The sequence below is a fragment of the Enhydra lutris genome, unplaced genomic scaffold, assembly GCF_002288905.1.
Source record: "Enhydra lutris kenyoni isolate GAN:26980312 unplaced genomic scaffold, ASM228890v2 scaffoldscaffold5, whole genome shotgun sequence".
NCBI classification, from domain to species: Eukaryota; Metazoa; Chordata; class Mammalia; order Carnivora; family Mustelidae; genus Enhydra; species Enhydra lutris.
Window position 1 is genome coordinate 46193120 of NW_019154089.1, and position 20056 is coordinate 46213175.

At 40.7% G+C, this 20056-nt stretch overlaps 1 protein-coding gene across 1 annotated transcript in view; it reads left to right on the forward strand.

Moving 5' to 3' along the window:
* LOC111141240 (phosphatidylinositol specific phospholipase C X domain containing 3) overlaps nt 1-17732 on the forward strand; it is a 168462-nt gene extending 150730 nt beyond the window's left edge. Inside the window, exon 3 of the mRNA XM_022493662.1 lies at nt 16708-17732. Within this exon, the coding sequence (XP_022349370.1) occupies nt 16708-16861 (154 nt within the window). The 3' untranslated portion in view covers nt 16862-17732. The remainder of the gene's footprint in view (nt 1-16707) is intronic.
* Nucleotides 17733-20056: the final 2324 nt, after the last annotated feature.

The following is a 20056-nucleotide window of genomic DNA, read 5'->3' on the forward strand; positions in this document are numbered from 1 at the left end:
CAGACCCTCTTTTCTGAATTTTCAACAGCTCCACATCCCCAGGAGAAGGCTCCCCCAACCTCTCTGGCCAGTGTCTTTCCTTCTATTCCAGCCTGAATCAATCCAAGAACAATGTTCAAAGTCTTATCCCTGAAGACTTCCCCTCAGATAACCCAGGACTGGTCTGTCATAAGGGACCATTTTATTTCACCTTATTGAGGGGGGCATTTTTATAGCATGCTCCCCAATAAATTGATACATTAATCTATATATAGTAAGATTTTAATTAAGGAAAAGTATAGCAATTGTTCTTTTAGGACCACATGTTCAAACCCTTCCCTAAAATTCAACCAGATACTCTTGCTAATGCTCATCGTTCATATAGCACATTCTATGTTCATTGACTGTTAGGATCAATAGCTAGTTAATTAATGACTTAATTAAGGCTAGAGTGAGCACCAGCCCTAAGGAAGGGCTGCATTACTGTCACTATGTCACCTTGCCATATCCCACCTCTGTGTTTGCTAAGTGCAGTCTCAGTCAGGCAGGCAGATCTTTTATTTACATGGCCAAACTTTCACATGCATACGTGATGGCAAATTTTGAAAAAAATTTATTATTTCAAATTTCTCTGTATCTGTACAAGTTCTTCTGATGTTGATATCTTGACTCTAAAGCAACCCAGAGGAAACTTACCTGGATGGCTAACATTCCCTGACTAATACCATTGCTACTGCCAGCCGGAGCTATCTCTGAGAGCATGAAACTTCCATTTCTCATCTGCTCCAACAGCTTAGTCTCCAGGCATTGTTCTAGCCTCACAGCATTCTCGAAGCCTTTTCTACAGTTCTGGTGGGAGCTCAGCTCCTGCATCCTTTATATCTTCCTTGGCAGCAGAAAGGAGATTCCCTGAGTCAAACTGGGAGAAGAATGTGTAAGGTAGCAAGCTTGTGTTGACTTGTCTAGAAGCAGAGCTCCTTCCCTTCCACTAGGGCTGCCTAATATCTTCCTGCTTCCTTCAGAAGAAGCTGTTAATTCCAGGGGAAAGGTGATGATGTGAAGATCTTGGAAGCATTAAAAGAGAAATAGTCAAAATAACCTTTGACCATAATAAGAGAACAATAGTACCCAGAACCGGGGTGGGAATACTCTGCTATACTCTAAACCCAGTTTAAAAATTGCATTATTTTCATGTACCTCTTCTGGAGGAAGTATCTACAAAATGGAGTGTTCAGAAGAGATTGACAAATACAATAAGAATGTTCTAAACTGAATTATATAAGGGGAAAAAATGGGATATTTCAGATGGAGAAGAGGAGGTACAAATGGAGGGGCTGGAGAGTCCAAGTTATTTTCAAATATTTAAATGAATGTCATGTGGAAGAGAAATAGACTTGTTCTGGATGAACCTAAGAAAGACTAGTGGGTGGTCAGAAAGAACCTTCCAGTAGGAGGAGTCATCCAAAGAGGTCTGACTCAGGAGGCTGTGAGAATTTCAAGTCCCTGAAACATATGGCAGAGGTGAGCCCTTGAAAATGAGGCTGTAGTGCAATAATTCAAGAATAGTGTTCTACAGAACATTAGATCCACTAGACGTCCATTGGAGGTTTATAGGAAGAAATAAAAAGGGTGTGGGTGTGTGTGTGTGCACGTGCACACGCAAGTGTCGATAGTTGTGGGGCTGTCCTTAGGTCAAATAAGTCTGAAAGCAGGGAAATAAATTTTTAACTTATTTCAGTAACATCTCAATGTTTTTAATATGATAATATGCCTAATATGCTACCATGTGTCCTGTGAACATCAAAGAGGCTTCAACATTACCTCTATGTATTTGACCAAGGGAATATTTATTTGTCTTAAGAGTATCTTTCAATATCTCAGGAAGTATCATCCCATGGAACTTAGTTTAAAAAACATTTTTATAGACAATGTGGTCACTGATTATAAATGTCTTAAGGATATTTTCAAATCTGATACCCTCTGTCATTTTTCTAAATGTGGCAAGGAGAAAATACACAAGGAAGAGGGAGAATGTATTAACAAATTATATACATATATGGCACCTATATGGCTCAGCAATATTTTTTGTTAAGTTTCTAGGAATTTTCTGTATTGTCAAAGAATCTTAAAGTGGACAATTTAAAAAGTGTCAGGTAACATGATTTCCCAAAGATACGAAACAGACAACACAATGGAAAACACTCTTCTTGGTCTAACTGACCTGAAATTTTACACTCTTTTGGTTCTGTTAAAATACTCCAAAGGATGCCCGTGTGGCTCAGTCGGTTAAGCCTCTGACTCTTGATTTTGGCTCAAGTCAAGCTCCTTCTAGGGCTCCCCACGCTGTAGGGAATCTGTTTGAAGATTCTCTCCCTCTATCCCTCCCCCTACCCGACTCTTGCCTGCGCACTCACGTTCTCGCTTTTTCTCTCAAATAAATAAATAAATCTTTTTTTTTTTTTTTTTTTAAAGTCTCTGGCTTTGTAAGACCACTGTCAGGAAGGAATTATAGAATTAATGGCACAATGGATATTATCCTCTTGCAGAACAGATGACATATTCCTTTTCGTCTTGCACCTGCAGTTGTCACTGATTAAGGAGAAAAGGCCAAAGAAATCACCTCTGATAATTATGCATGATTACATGGACCCACAGACACATGAACACATTAGCACCTGGGATATTCTGATCAAATTAAATTCCGTGTGTGTTCATTCTTCCCATTAGCATTTTCTCTAAGGAAAGTGAAATTTCTGAATTTGGCCTTTTTTTTTTTTTAAATTGAACATTTGATTTGGATGCTCTAACCACATTCATCTTTGAAAGAATGTGTCAGGGATGGGGAGTTGCATAAAGTGCTATACACAGAAGACAGTGATGATGTAATAAATAGCCCCACCCGGCTTCTGCTGAGCAATTTGGATTGGAAAAGTCTTCTATTAGAGTGACCATGACAAACATTTTCTTTAGAAGCAGGTTTAGATTTTCTGAGCCTGATATATTATTCATAGCATAATGGTATCCAGAAGAAACTTCTAACAGATGATTAAAGTAAGACTATTTGGTAACTCTTTCTAAGTAGTCCGATTTTGGTGGCCTTTCTGCTTTGCCAGAGGAAGTAGGGGTACCCCTGTGAGTCTGTACTTGCATGGCCCTAAGCATAAATGTGGTTTTCCTGGGGTGATCTCCTCCTACCCTATCTCCCCAAAAAAAAAAAAAAAAAAAAAATCCCCTCAAACCAGCATAAGACCTACGCTGTTTGCATTTTGGAAAAAGAAATGTAGTTTTAACCTCCATCTCATTAAGGTTGCCAAAGGCCACTCTTGATTCCTACTCGGGTTGAAAGAGAAAGTCTACTGATCACAGAATTTCTTGCCATCTAAGCTTGAGACTTGTAGGTTGGATTTCTCAAGAAATACACTCCGAGATGCTCAAATTTGTATGCAGAAATTTTGCTCTGGGGCTCCCCTGGGATCCATGTCTATAGAAGAGTGAAAGAAACAGGATTAGGCAGAGGGAGAAGCAAGGCTGTTCTCAACAAAGGCCTCAGCCAAGCCCATAGAAACTCTGGAGCTGGGATGAACATTCAGAATTGTCCCACTTTGAGGCAAGTACCTCTATATACTCCTCCCCAAAGATTACTCATTGGATTCAAGTTATCCCCAGAGAGCGTGTGTCACCTTGAGCGAGGTGGCTTTCTTTGCCTGAGGGCAGCTCTTGGACAGAAACTCAGCTGAGAGCTGACAGCCAACAACACTCAGAGTGTCTGGGAGAAGGAGTGCCCTCAATCTGGAAGGGGGGGTTGACCTGACACTCTTCACAGCAGTCATACATTTATACATAGAGTAATTTTTATACATAGAGTATACATTTACACACAGAGTAATTTTTTCAGTCCCTTGCCTTAAAGTAGCCTAAAACTAGGAAAAATGAAAAAAAAATTAAGCTAACTAACATTTATTCATTGTCTGTTATGTACTGGGCACTTTAATCATTAACACTAAAAATGGAGTAGCAGCGGGGTGCCTGGGTGGCTCAGTGGGTTAAAGCCTCTGCTTTCAGCTCAGGTCATGATCCCAGGGTCCTGGGATCGAGCCCCACATCGGGTTCTCCACTCAGTGGGGACCCTGCTCCCCCCGCCCCGCCTGCCTCTCTGCCTACTTGTGATCTCTGTCTGTCAAATAAATAAATAAAGTCTTTAAAAAAAATGGAGTAGCAGCTAACATGTTCGGAATTATTATCTCTCACGTATTATGTTAAAATTTGATGTGCATGTTATTCCATTTAATCTTCACATTTGTTTCCTTTTTAAAATTTTGTTTTATGCGCGAGGAAACTAAAGTTAGAAGAGATTGATTTGTCTGAAGTAACACAAGTACAAATGAGAGTGCAGGTGTGAGTTCAGAGTCTGCTCCAACGTCTTCACTCTTCACTTCTAGGCTGTAGCACCTATCCGTGTCCTGTTGTTTCATCTTATTCCCGCAAAACCACTATGAGGCATGTACAATTACGATCCTCCGCTGACACTGAAGAAACTTCACATCGGGGAGGTTACCTAACCTTTCTTGAGGTCACACTTGATCAGTAAATCCAATAGAGCTCTGCCTGAATCTAAAGCTTTTGCTCTTCCTACTGCCCCTGTATCGATTGTAGGCAGTCCATTAAAACCCAATAAATACTCACTTAACTTATGAGTCCTTGGAGAGTAGTTTTTATTTAGCCTCATGAATTTATAAGAGTCCGTGGAATGTTTCCATTGGAATTAGAGGGTATGTCAAGAAGAGGCCAGCAGCTACTTCATGAGGCCAAAAGAAGCTTCACGGACATCTCCGTTTGTTTCCACTATTCAAGGCAATGACGCAATTTCTATCTGTAGCAGTCCAGGTAATTCCAGAATGAGTTCTATAATTAAGACAATGACCATGTCCGGCCCATCCCTGTGTCTGTCCCTACAACTGTCACATGATAAGTACCTGGTAAGCATCTATGGACGGTAGGAGGGAATCTGTGAAGGTGATGGAGATCAGTGGTTCCCAGGATTTCACCTTGAAGGAGCTTTTACCACACTCTCCCCTCACAGAGCCCATCTCCTTTAATAAATGTATATTTGATAAGTAAGAATTCATCTCCCCATTGTTAAAATTAAATGCATACAGAATTCCATTAGAACTTCCAATAAACAGTAGGTACTCAATACTAAAAATGAAATCATAAAATGATCCTGCCAACAGTGAAGAAAAGGGACATCTCAGTTAACTTGTGCCACCACAGTTCATGGGTGACTGATTTCTGTCAAGGCTTACATTATAGCCTTCGATATTGCGAACCCCCCCAAGGACCCCCCCAAGTCGGGAATCCTTGATCAATCCAAGGGATCAACCTGGAGAGTCCTTGAGATGTATGTTCCAAGCAAAAACAGAAATGTCAAATTTACTTTCAGTGCAAGTTCAACTGCAGCTCTTTCTTAGCAAACGGAAATCTTTCCAAAGAGCAGAAAGGCAGGGCAGACGCCCGCAGATAAAAAACTGTGCTGAATAAAGCAAATTTCTGCTGAACTCTGAGTACCACATTCCCCGAACATTGCTCTGAGTGAGGGGCTACAGGTGTGTAAGAACAGACCGAAGTGAGAACACTTGACCCCACACAGAAATGTTCATCGTCTCGAGACTCTACCCTTGAAGGGAAAACCAGTCGTGTGCCTCCTAGCCATCTCAATCTCAATAAAAGAAACGTCTTTGTGTTTAGAATTTGCAGTGCTTTCTTTCTTGTTTCCAATTCCCTTAGAAAATTCGCAGTTAGTAGAGTCCCTGCTCAGCGGGAGGCTGACCTGCTCACCTTGAGGGCTCCTGGCAGGGCTGTGGCTTTATGCTGGAACATTGGCTGGGAGCATATGATGAGCCTGCAGACACAGTGCATTTTAGGAACTCTAAACACCATTCCTCTTGTAGAGGCTATGATCTTATTTTAATTGAAAATGGATTTTTAACGGATTTCTTCCACACCACAATAAAAACGGCTCCCATTGCCAGCATCAAAGGAAACGAATGGTGTCCTTTGCTTTGATTTGACTGCATTGCTCTTTGCTAAACAAACACAAAAATAAACTAAACAACCTGCCTGACATGGGAAGGAGAGGAAATAGCTTTCGCGTATTGCTGAGGACTTGGAATGTGTCCCTTTGAAAACTTAAAGCGGCAAGCGAGGGTGATGAGGAAGGTTGGTCAGTCTTCTGCGCAAGATTCCCCGTACGACCCAGGGCCTCTCGTGTCCTTCTTCTGCGGCTCCCAGAACGTGTCTGCCTTCGTGGCTGTGCCAAGTCGCTTAGAAATGATCCCAGACCTGGCATTTGAATAACACCCTTGTCTGTATCATCACTTTGTATGGGGGTGTGTCTACCTCCGAGTGCTATTATTCCTAATTAGGGAAAATGGGGATGCAGAGGGTTTGCACAGTTCATACAAAATTATAAATAAAACACATTATTATCATTGGGACCAGAGGTGAAGTTTCTCTTTGAAGTTTGTGTGTTTTCTTGTTACTTGTTTGCTCATTCATGTATTTTTAAATAAATCTTTTTCCCTTCCTAGACTGCATGGACCAAGAGAGCAAGGGCTGTGTCTGGTTCTGAGCCCGACTGTGCCCTCAGCACACAGAACAAGATACAGCTTGTGAGATGTGCTTTATAAATATTGGTTGAACATATGACTTTACCAAGCTACAAATGGGGTTTAAGCAGAGAATCTGGGAAAAGCAAAGAGAGAGGGAATTCTTCCTTTCACTGCCGGAGAGGGAAAAATTCAGACCAGCTATGTGTGTAGTCGTGCCTTTAATTATTTTCTGTTTTACACCCAACAGTTGCAGTAATTTTGTTCTGAAGGTATATAGTACAGCTCATAGGAAGATGTGGGAAGGCTTTAGTCTCCTATTTAGGAAAGGCTAGGCTCTCTAAAATCTCTTGAGTTGTTTGTGAGGGAGTTTCACAGATAATTCATATGACTTCATTCTTTCTCTGCACTCAATTTTAGGGGAAAAGGATTTTTTCAAAAATGAGCTATTTTCATCGCACATAAATCAGATATGCTGCCTCCTGAACAGAAACAGGTTTGCCAAAAAATGATAAGCCTTGTGTTTTCAGAAGTTATGAGTTATGAGATAGCCCGTCTGTCTGCCTAAGGATATTTGGAAGCCCCTTCCAGGGTTTAAACCTACAGATGCCAAGGTCCTGCCTTTTATCCCCTAATACTCTGGTGAATGAAATGCCAGCCTTTTGGGCAAGGGCTTCTTTGTCTTTTGTCTTTCTCTTCCTTGCATTTTTCAATTGAACTCTCTAAGCTTTGGAAATGACCAGAGTGACAGGAAATCACATATTAAAATATGTCAGACTTGCTTTTAATTGATTGGTCCTGGGTGACTTAGGCACTCAGGGAGAGAAGGACCTGTGATCATAATTTTAAACTTTGCTGATTGACAAATATCCATTTCCCAGGAGCGGCTGGGTCTGGGACAGGCAGTAACAAGGCTCTGACATTTTCATTTGTAATCTTTATCCCCAAGGGCGTCAGAGAGTTGTGTAAAAATTAACAAACTGAATTTGGAGATTCTATTTCATTCAGTGAAAGCAACATGTCATTGTTTAAATGAAATACATTCAATTAAATTCACTGAAAGATGCAAGTGTTTTATTATCATTCATTCGTAACTGCAAAAAAACATGGTTTGGAGAGGTTAAAGAAGTAGCATACATAAAATACATTTGTGGTGAAAGTATTATGTTTCTATACACAAACTTGAATATAACTTTAACATGGATCCCTAATAAATTTAAATCTAATTAAATGATAGATAATTACAATTAATAATTAAAACTAATACAAAATTGAGAGTAAATAAAGAAATCTGATTAAGTTTAATTCTGGTAAACTTTATTCCTTTTTTTTTTTAAGAGTTTATTTATTTGACAGACAGAGATCACAAGTAGGCAGAGAGGCAGGCAGAGAGAGAGGAAGGGAAACAGGCTTCCTGCTGAGCAGAGAGCCTGATGCGGGGCTTGATTCCAGGACCCTGAGATCATGACCTGAGCCGAAGGCAGAGGCTTTAACCCACTGAGCCACCCAGGCTCCCCTGGTAAACTTTATTCTTATGAAGATAATGGTCACTACTCTCATTATTATTACACAGACTCTCCTGACTCCCTAGGTATAAGGCAGGGAAAGCCATTTTGCAAATTGACTGGTCAAGTCAATTAAGAAAAAAAAGACACCACTTTCATTTAACAAAAGCAGTGAATTCACAACTAAAACCTTGGGCAGTAGCCACAGTGAGAAAAACTGGGCAGTCTTTTCACGAATTACGTTACTATGTACATCTCTATTCTAAAAGTAATGCAGAGGCACGTGAGTGGCTCAGTCAGTCGAGGCTGAACATCCGACTCCTGATTTTGGCTCGGGTCATGACCTCATGGATTGTAGGTGGAGCCCTCAGGCAGGCTCCACGCTCAGTGGGGAGTCGCTTCTCTCCTTCCCCCTCTTCCTCTGCCCCTCCACACGTTCTGTCTCTCTCTCTCAAATAAATAAATCTTTAAAAAGGTTTTTCATTAAAATCTGTTTATTTACTCAGTAAATATTTATTGGATACTTAGTCTATGCCAGGCACTGTGCTAAGCACTGGGAATACAGCAGTAAGAAAACAGACAGTCCTTGTCCTCAAAGTGATTGCAGTCCAGCTGGGGACACGGATATTGACCACACATATAAATATAATGACAATTCTCACTAGTGTTTTGAAACAGTGACATTTAAACTACCACCTGAATGATGAGTGGCTTGGCCAGTGAAGGGGCATAAAAGATAAGACATTCTGGCCAAATAACAAGCAAACAACATTTACAAATTCCCTGAGCAAAGAGGCTGGTCGAAGTGAGCAAGACTGAGGATGTGGCTAGAATTCAGTGAGGCAAAGAGTGACAAGAGACAGAACTGGAGGAGCCACAGGGGGCCATTGTTCAAGGCCCCTAAGGCCAGTGAAGGATTTTTACCTTTGTGCGAAGAGCACAGAGAAGTGATGGCAGCCTCCTAAGTCGGAGACGGACATGAATCGGTAAGTCAAGGTCAGCACACTGAGGGTTACTGAACTCAGTGCTTTCAACTCCTAAGTCTTTTCCTTTAAATCTTTTCAAAACCAGTTCTCAAAGCCAGCACATCAGAAGACCTCTGGCTCCTCTGTCTTTCCTCTCCCGTTGTCCTTGGCGAGAGGTTTTCTGATTCCTGCCGATGTGCCTGTTTCTCTCCTAAGAAGCCTGCAATCTGTTTGAAGATGCCTTTCCTGAAGAGAGCGCCACAGTCCAGAGAAGGGCTTTGAGGCTTCAGGTACCCGGCTCTGGTTGTGAAGCACCTGTTCTTCCGCCGCCTTCATTTATCTAGCAGCTCTGATGGGAGAAGCATATCAGATGTTTGCCACGACTGTGTACCTAGAAACAAAGCCCTTCCAAGAACATCTCCCTAAGAGCCTCATCACCAGTCTTGCCCTCATTCTTTCTGCCTTTGACTAGATTTGTGAAACTTAGAAAGACATCTCACAGGCTTGGTGTTGCTCTCAGGATTTCCTGCTACCTTCCTTCTCAAGAGACTCTGAAGACCGGAGCAGGCAATCACTCAAAGGATGCTCAATACAGTACCACTTAGAGAGAGCTGGACTTCAGCACTTTACACACACTACTTTACAATCCTTGTTATTGTGCCCATTTTCTAGGTGGTGAAACTGAGGCTTAGATTGTTAACTAACTTGATTACAATAAATACTGGTGCTGAGACTTGAGTAGAAACAGCTTGGCTCCAGATTTGACACTAGTGCTATGATCTTATTTAAATTTTTGTTTATCTTGGGGTGCCTGGGTGGCTCAGTGGATTAAAGCCTCTGCCTTCTGCTCAGGTCATGGTCTCAGGGTCTTGGGATTGAGCCCCACGTCAGGCTCTGCTCAGTGGGGATCCTACTTTCTCCTTTCTCTCTCTCTCTCTCTGCCTGTCTCTCTGCCTACTTGTGATGTCTGTCTGTCAAATAAGTAAATAAAATCTTTAAAAAAAAATTTAAAAAAAATAAATTTTTGTTTATCTTGGTTGTCAGGGTGTTGTCAGAGTGTTCTTGGTTGTCCTGGTTGTCAGGGTGTTCTTGTGAGTAAACAGTCTACATCTACACTATAAATCTAGCATCTGTTGAAAAAGAGAGAATAAGAAAAAGTGTGGCATTTATAAGACAACCTTGCAGTGTTTGTATAGTCCTATCTTTCTGCACCATAAATAAATACTAAAATATTAATATGCAGATTCAAAGGAAATTTTAAGAATCTCTTCAGAAAATATAACTTCACTATGAAATATTTTCCTTCAAAATATTAGTGAATGTTACTCAAATTTCTACCAGCAACTTATTGGCTGAATGGTGGAAGTAATATGAACGAATGAATGAATGAATGAATGTTAGGATCTCATAACAGTCTGAGAACAATCTAAGAACTTTCAAAGGGAGACAATGGGTTCTTTCTTTGTATGTGACAAGAATACAAGATTCAGTGTCATTAGTTGGTAGACTTTGTATGAAATTAATAGATTCTTTCTTGCATGGGAAAAATCAAAGAACTCTTCTTTAACTGGACAAAATTAATGACAAACATTTAAGTGCATACAGAGTGAAGCTGAGACTCCACAGGCTGTCAAAGGAGGTTCTTTACAATTTGGCCAAACACCTTCCTGTCCCTTCCTTGCAGGTAAGCAATACAGGTGTCCCCCTAACATCCCCACACCTCCATGGCCTCTTCTCTCTGGTCACCTTGTCTTTCTTAATCGTATCATCTTTCATGCCCATATGCTTCTTCCTAAACCACTTTATTTAGGTGTGATTGACATATAAAAAGCTGTGCCTATTTATGTGTACAAATCGATGAATTTAGGGATAAATATATACCCATGAAAACATCACCATCAAGGCCACAAACATATCCATTACCTCCCAAAATTTGCTTCTGCTCCCTTTGTTATTGTTATCACTTTTGTGTGTGTAGGAAAAAACACCTAAAATAGGACCTACTCTCTTAGCAAATCTTAGTATACAGTACAGAGGAGGACATTATGCTAAGTGAAATAAGCCAGACAGGGAAAGACAAATAATGGATCGTCTCACTTACATATGGAAATGAAAATAGTCAAACTCATAGAAGCAGAGGGTAGAATAGTGGTTGTTAGGAGCTGGGGAGAAGGAAGAGGGATGGCAAGAGTTAGAATTAAATGGTACAAAGTTTCAGTTATGCAAGAGAAGAATTCTGGAGATCTACTGGATAGCCTTTACGCTTTTGCATATACTGTTCCCTTTTCTTAAATGCCTTCCTTCTTTATGTCATAAGTCATGGCCAAGTTCAGATGTCACCTGTTTTGTGATGTATTCCCTAAATTCCTCCTAAACTTCTCCTAAGTGACATAAATTATTTCATCTCACATGCTCCCATAGATGCCTATGTCCATGAACATTGTACCATATTGTATTATTACAGTTGGTTCACAGCCATTCTGCTTGATAGACTTTGTGATACCTGAGACCAAGATTTCTAGTTCAACATTTAGATTCAACAAATGTGTTGTTTTCCTTTTGGGTTTCAGGGATCGTGGTAGGTTCAGGGGATATATCGGTGACTGTAATATAATTTTTGTTCTTGGAAAAGTGTGCAGGCACTGACAGAAATAGGCAAGGAAATGGGTCCAGTCAATGCTGTGTGCAATTCACAGTCACAGAACTATGCTTCAGGAGTTTAAAGCATAAGGAAAAGAAAGGATTCTTCACCCAGACTTGGATGGAAGGGATTGAGATAATGGCTGAGCCAAACCTTGGAGGGCAAGTAGAAATTAGTCAGACCAAGAAAGGTACTGAAGAAGGAATGGTATTTCATAGAAAGAGAAGGCCTGAAAAAATACTGAGGCATGAAACCACAGCATGTGGTTAGGGCAAAATACAAGTCTCTCAGTATTGCTGGAGAACAAATTAGCATGTGGGAAGTAGTAACAAATGAGGCCGGAGAGGGATCTGTGTGGTAGATGGTGAGAGGGAGGTAGGGACAGATTCATCTACACTGCTGAAGATCTGGGTGTATCTTAAAGGGGAGAGAAGACTTTGTGGTTGTGTTTGTAGAGGAATAAAGAACTCAGATGAAAAAGCAATTGTCTTGACTGGAGTGTAGACAAAGCACAAAAAGGAGTGTGTGGGTAAGGCTATGGCAACATTTCTCCAAGAGAGAAGAAGATGGTTTGAACTCCAGGATGGCTCTAGGGAGCAGCAAATACAACACCATCCTCCACAGGTGTGCAATACATCTTTGTTGAATGAATGAATGAATTAATGATTTAAAAAGCTAAAACTTAACTGGCTTATACCATGGAAATTGTTACATCAAGACAGTATTTTATTACCACAAGAGTAAGGTTTTCAATTATTCAAGACTAAATATAATCAAAACTTGCCAATTAGCTATAAAGTTGTCAATATCAATATGGCATCCCAAGTGCCAAAGCTTGGTTCTTGGGAGGGCAAATTAAAAAACTTACTCTTCTTATGTATAAAATGCAGTTATATAAACAGTATATCAGTAGAAACACAGTCTATCTTTGGTGTACCATGAAGCAGAAGGGAGAGCAGAAAAAATATTTTTAAAGGCTCCATTGGGGGGGAAGTAATGAAAATGGGTTAAGAAATGGTACTCTGAAAAATTATTACAACTTCAGTACTATCAGCTAGTTTTAATCCAGGATATTGACTCTTTTTGTTCAATTTAATTCTACTTAAGACCATCTGAGTATTCAAGATTCAACCTGGCATTATTGCTTGCTTTGTCTTTGGTATCATACTGACTTGAGGAAAATATATCTGAAAAGAAAAACAGAAATATTCCCATGACTCAGAGAAATGGCATTTTAAATGTAAAACTCATTTTTCACCTGAGACCCACAGGCCATTCCAAAATGGTGTCTCGTCGATCCTCAGAGCTATCTATTTTACAGGGAAATGGAACAGAGCACTCTTAATGTTCTCCTAACATCACCCTATGGGGTTGATAATTAGTTGCTCTAAATTCAGGCCCAGGACTTTTAATCTTAGAGCAGTAGATGGCATCAGAGAAGCGGTTTCTGAGGTGGTCATGGTTCTAAGTTGGGAATTGTTTGCTCTTGGAGCCTCTTGTGACCTAGTATCTCAAGGAATCTGGTGAACCCGCTGCTCAGTTAAGGTCAATGCAGAGTCAACACTGGCCTCAGTGTCATCCTATCCATGCGATCTCCTAACCTCCCACCCGTTCTTCCCAGGAAATGCCCAATTCTGATGCTTTGTCCATAGAGGGTCTGCCTTTTCTAAAATGCCAAGGTGATACTGAATTCACAACACAGAGATATCTGCTCTGGCAAGTCCAGAAGAAAAATCTGAGTGGCTGCGCACACATTGCCACCGCATCTGTCTTTCTAATGAAACTGAACACACTCATGTCTGTGCTCAGGGATCCAGATTTTTCATTGTAAGGTAGAATTATCTTCTGAAACTGTTGCCGTGAAGACCCAATCTCTCCACCTGCCAGTCTATTCTCTGAAGGCATTGGGCCTTTTAGATCCATGTTATACTCTTTTAGAAGCAATGGGATCGGGGCGCCTGGGTGGCTCAGTGGGTTAAAGCCTTTGCCTTCGGCTCAGGTCATGATCCCAGGGTCCTGGGATGGAGCCCCGCATTGGGCTCTCTGCTCAGCGGGAAGCCTGACTCCTCCTCCTCTCTCTCTCTCTCTCTGCCTACTTGTGATCTCTGTCTATCAAATAAATAAATAAAATCTTTAAAAAAAAAAAAAGAAGAAGCAATTGGATCGTCCTCTATCTGTGCCAAATGGGAAAATGTATATGCTGAAAAACGTGGATCAGAATTTTATAAGGGATGACCCACCAGATTAATGTAGCCCAAGACAGCTGAGCCAGTTTTGCCTGGATGACTTGGGTTTGCTTTGACTAGATTTGCTTTCTGAGATCTGGATAAAGGCACATGTAGGACATCACACACTTTACCTTCACAAATCAAAAAGGGCATGTCTTCCTTTTTGTGCTGATTCTCGTGATAATTACATGCTCCTGATTTTCCTTCTACTTCTGTGCCTACTTCTCTTTTTCTTTTCTTGAATCAGGTTTCCCACCCAACACTTACATGCTGCTGATCTTCACGTTTTCTCTTTTACTTCTATAAAATCAGGTAATCTTATCTGCTTTTCTAGCTCTAACTATGCTATGTGATGACTCTTGACAGCTTTGTGTCCTGAATATCAGATCTGTACTTAGCTACCAATGGAGATGTCAATTCATGTGTCCCAAAGTCACCTCAATATCTCAGACCAAACTTAGCACATCACTGGAGAGCCTTCCCTCCTGTCTTTCCAAGACTAGCGAATGATGTCCACCTGCCAGAACACTGCTAGAGTCCACACTTCCATCCAGAGCCCCTTTCTCCCTCTCCATCTCCATCCCACCCACACTAACCAAACATCATTTTATCTCCTCAAGTCTTTTCAAGTATCTCTGTTGCTGCTGGTGCAACATAAGCCACCACTGTCTCTGGTCTGGATGGCTTTGACAGGTCCCTAACCATTACTCCTGCCCCTACTACAGTTCTGTCCCATTCATCGGCTCACACTGAAGCCAAGCCACTCTCTCCAAGCTATGAATCTAACCATAGGATTTTCCTAGCTAACTGCTGACGGTTCTACATTTTGAAAGCCCTCTTTCCTCTGGTTCTTATCTCTTATCTCTCCAACTTAAGACTTCCTTAAATTTTATGATAGAGCTACTCTGAGATTCTTACCCACCACCTTATTCTCTCTCCATTCTCCGCTCTCTCCTTCCTTCCCCATCTTACCCAAGCCTTCAGAATCTACATCGATTTCCTCACACTTTCTTTGTTGTCTCACTGTCAGCTCTCAGGGCTGCTTGTTTATCCATTTCCCATGTAAAACCTCCCTTCCTGACACTTGGAGTCAGAGTAGATGTCACTTCTGCGTGCTTCAGAGGACACTGCACAGTGGTAATAACATCACCTGTGCCTCCCTGACCACATGCCCTGCTCATAGGTATACATCATACTGTCAATAGTGAAGAAATGTCATTTCCTACACATAAAATGCACTGCCTCATCCTCCATCACCCCTCCGCACCTTGACTTGGCTACTCTTCCTGGTCTTTAACCTTCACGAGCAGGCTTCTGGAAAGTTTTCCCTCACAGCTCAGGCCAAACTCAGTGACTCTCCTTTATGCTTTCATGGTCATGAGTCATCTTTTTTTTTTTTTTAAAGATTTATTTAGTTATCTTAGAGAGAGAGAGTGAGCACACACAGGAGGGGCAAAGGGAGAGGGAGACAGAGAATCTCAAGAAGGCTTCACACTCAGCTCAGAGTCCAACACAGAGCTCGATCTCACAACCACGAGATCATGACTTGAGCTGAAACCAAGAGTTGGATGGTTAACCGACTGAGCCACATAGGCTCCCTTGTAATGAGTCCTCTTTTATTATGAAGATCAGCTTGTACTACTCTTTCCCACAAGATCTTCCAAAGCCTCCCTGTTTCACTCAGAGTAACCCTCAAAGCCCTTAAAATGGTCTACAGTGCCCTGCAGGATCTGCCCTCTTGGTTCATCTTTTACTACTCTCCCCTTCCTTTTTCCAAGTAGGCATGCTACCCCCTAAGGGCCATGGTGGTAACTGAAATTCTTTCCCTAGATATTCACATGACTCACTCCCTTGTCTCCTTTAACTTTTGAGCAAATGTCCCCTTATCAATGAGGCCTACTAACTCACCCCATTTTAAGTTGTAATCTATACCACCCCTCTCTACCTGCACACTCCTAACCCATTTTGTCCTCATTTTTATTTTTTTTTAAGATTTTATTTATTTATTTGACCGAGGGAGATCACAAGTAGGCAGAGAAGCAGGCAGAGAGAGAGGGGAAGCAGGCTCCCTGCTGAGCAGAGAGCCTGATGTGGGGCTCGATCCCAGGACCCTGGGATCATGACCTGAGCCGAAGGCAGAGGATTAACCGACTGAGCCACCCAGGTGCCCCTGTCCTCATTTTTATAATACTTATTCCCTCTTAGCAAATGATATCATTTATTTATGATTATTACTTACTATTTGTCCCTCTCTGTCCTGATTGTATTATGTTAAAATTTTTTTCTTTATCCACTTGCCCACCACCAAATCATGCACTCTTTGGTTGCAGGGGGTTTTGCTGTTTTGTCTATTTACAGTACCTAGCATATTTCCTGAAAATAGCCAGCTTGTAATAAATGTTGGTTAATTACATGTATTCGTCTCTCATCTTACCACCCCAAAGCTTTGCAGGGTTGGTAGTCACAGCATGCCAAATTAGAATGTGAATGCAAGAGTGTCATTTTCTTCGTGGAAAAGCTGGACTGTAAACTCTCACACATCTGAGATCTCCAAAGATGAAAAGTCCAATATGGGCCACTATGGTGAATGTATCTCCTGCAGAGTCCCTTAACCTTCAGAGGTTAAATATTTACCATTGTCCATTTGGCTTTTTTCCCTATTCCATGTCTAGAATTGGGGCAATTATTTTGATGTGTTAGAAAACCAAAGGAAAACCTGGGTATCTTAAGCTTGAAAAGTAGTATCTTGCCTTCTGTGACTTCTCTTTTTCTTTCCTTTCTCAGAGCTCTTCCTGCCATGATGCAGTGGGTCCGCACTCAGAAGCCAGGAGAGAGTGGCATCAACATTGTCACTGCTGATTTTGTAGAACTTGGTGATTTCATCAGCACCGTCATAAAGCTCAACTATGTCTTTGATGAGGGAGAAGCCAACACTTGATAGTACGGTTTGGAGCACCCATGAGTAAGATAGAGAAGACTCATTGTATTAGGCATATTATCTATAAACACTCTGATCTTCCTATTCCACTGGGTCTCTGAGGGGATTAGGCTGGTAGTGGGTGGGAAAAGCGGGAAACCATTTCTTCAGTGATTATTATCATACTGCATTACTATAAATATTTCATTTCCCATTTGATGAGCAAAATCTGCTTCTAGTGTAAGGGATAAAAAAAGACCCGTGAATTTTGCTTTTCAGAATTAGTCTTTGCAACGTATAACTCATGAGTGTTTACTTGATTGCATTTCTGATTTCAGCCTAGGGCTCCTACACTGATTCCTCTAACTGAACCTTCCCACTCCCTCTCTCGCTCGCTCTTTTTAATCAGATGCCGTATGGGACTCAAAACAATTGAATGCCCAACGTAATATGTATTACATTGTTGTACTGAAATTTGTTTTTGTGAAACTAGGTATAATATAATATCCTGTAGTCATCTGCAATTGGTCGATCATTGCTAACTTTTGGCCATAGAAAATATGCATCAAGTCAGTTTCCCTGCATCAGTAATATTGGAGGACATAATCAGTAATTTTTGTGTTATATGAAAATAACAGTGTTTCACAGTATTTCTATTTAAGGCAGCTATAAATATAGTGTAAAAATTTTTTGAAAAAACAATTAGTGCCAACTCTGTAGTGAAAGATGGGGGGGGAGAGAAGGATGCCATTTTAATTCAGGAATCCTTTAAATAATATCGCCCTGCAAATGCTCAATAAATGAAAAATTATGACAAATATGTTAAAATCAGGAAACTCTGAAAAGAACTCTTACAAAAATCTCCTCTAACAATTCTCTTGATTAAAAAAAAGGTAGAAAAGAAAGCAGAAATAAATAAAAGATTGTGCACGCTTTGCTATGAAATTGGGATCTCCAGACATGTAATTCTAAATCCCAGATTTTGAAGAACATATTTTGAGAAGTTTGGATTCAGATTTTTACTTGAAGTTGAGGAAAGCGGAAAGATGGCAGAAAGAACTAGAGTAATTTTTGAAACTATGTCCATAAATTCTGAAAGATCCATGAAATGTCTTTAGGAGATTCTTAAATACACGTGATCTGGGCAGCTGCACTGAAAATTAACACTGACGCATCATTTCTGGGTTCTGTCCTACCCCAGGATTGAGACTGGGGCAGAAGCAAAAGTTTTACAGAACCTCCCAGTGTCCCAAAATTGGATAGTCTTGGTCTACAGGGAAGGAAAATGATAACAGGACTTTGAGCCTCGCTTCCTCATGGTGTCTTTGTGATATCTGACAGCTCTAAGATAACTTTAAAAGAGCACAATAACCCTCGACTATGTGCCTCCCAGGAATATTGTGAGGCACTTCCCAAAATCTATAAATTGCTGAAATTCTTATAATTATGAATTATTTTATCTTCATGTTTATAAATAATTGCACCTCAGTAGTTCCCTGGGAAAATGCAGTCCATGCAAAGTAGGGCTATGGCGAAATAAAAGCATGCCCTCAGTTTTTAATTAATTTAAACCCAGGACATATGGTTTAATCTCTTAGACCTAGACAAGGGGGTTGATTATGTCCAGATTATGAATAATCAAGAGCTGGTTATGAGATTGTAAATACTCTTTGTCCAAAAATAGTGTTTATTAGCAGCTGCAGGGTAGCAAGAGAAATTGATCACACAGAAGAGAGTACTTCTACAGAGTCTGTAGGTCCGCTCAGTAGACCTCAGTAGACCTCAGCATAGTAAGCGCATACACGGAACAGTTCCACATTCCAGTTGTGGGTCTATGTCTTGCTTCCCACAGTACACAGTGTCCACCCACTCCTGCCGGTGGACAGCTGCGAAAGCACACACACACACACACACAGACATGCGCAGACACAGACACAGGGCTGTTCAAGCAAAAACATGGATAATATTAAATAATTTAATTTTGAGACTGAAACCCTTAACAAGGTATGAAAAGAGTGATAAGAGCTTTGAAAGGAGAGCAGCTGACCATATTCAAATATTTTTGTAGAAATATCCTAGCTTGGGACTTAATTATTCACAAATATAGTTTTCTTCCCACTTTCCCTCCTCCTGCAGTTTATTGTCTTTTTAGCTTTTCACCTGCTCTTAATGTGCAATTGAATATGAATCATCTTTAAAGGACTATGGATTTGTGAAATGTTCATCCTGTAAATTTGCTTTGTGAGCAGATTTTCTCTCTGACAATTCATTTTTCATCCCTCAGGAGGTTCTTTAGCCAAGCACACTTGCAATGACACAAGGATTTAACTTATATATATAACAGAAAAAAAAATTTCTCAACCTATTAATGAAGAATGAATAAAATATAGAGGTAACTATGTTGTATTTTCTTGAACTTAGATGCTTTCTTACAATGTTTGCTTAGAGTTAGCTTTGTCATATTTGTCATTTGGGTGCTGGAAAAAACAAACATGCTGAAGCTTTAGACGAACTGTGCAGTTTTTAACTGGAGAAAGTTTTTTTTGCTCTTAATGATATGCACACAGAAACCTTGTTTGACAAAAGGTACTTTCAAGTCAATGCTATGGTTTCCACATGGACATACAGTCCCTATGTAGCAGGCACCAAGAGTAAATGGACTTGCCTTAATTTCTAAACAAGGGAACAGGTAGAAGCGAATTATGGGTCCTCCAGCTAGTGGGAGAGTCACCAGGAGGGAGTCCTTGGAAAGCGGAATGGAGAGAAGGCAGCTTTGGTTGTTTCCTGTCCATTGGCCCTGCCCTGGAGCACACTTAAGGAGCAGGCTGTGGGCCTTAAATAAAAAGTGGGGGTGAGGATTAGTATTATGCGATCAGAGTTTACCCTCAGCCTATGCTCCTTTGCCTCAGCAGGGCATTGTCTTTCTAGAGAGCTAGGAGCACAAGGGCTACAAATAGACCCCAAGATAGATAGTAGGAGATACATCTTGGTGCATTTTTTTTTTTTTTTTTTTTTTTTGCTTTTTCTTGAGACTTTATGTCACAAGTCCTGCAAGGCAAAAAACAGAAACAAAATCGAACTTTTACCCAATCTGCTGCAGGAAATCAAAGGAGCGGGTGGGATGAGGGAAAATATGTGAAGAATATCCTTTTTTTTTTTTTTTGGCTTGCTTTCCTGTCTGTAATTTTGAAGGACCAAAATGGTGAACACTCCTGC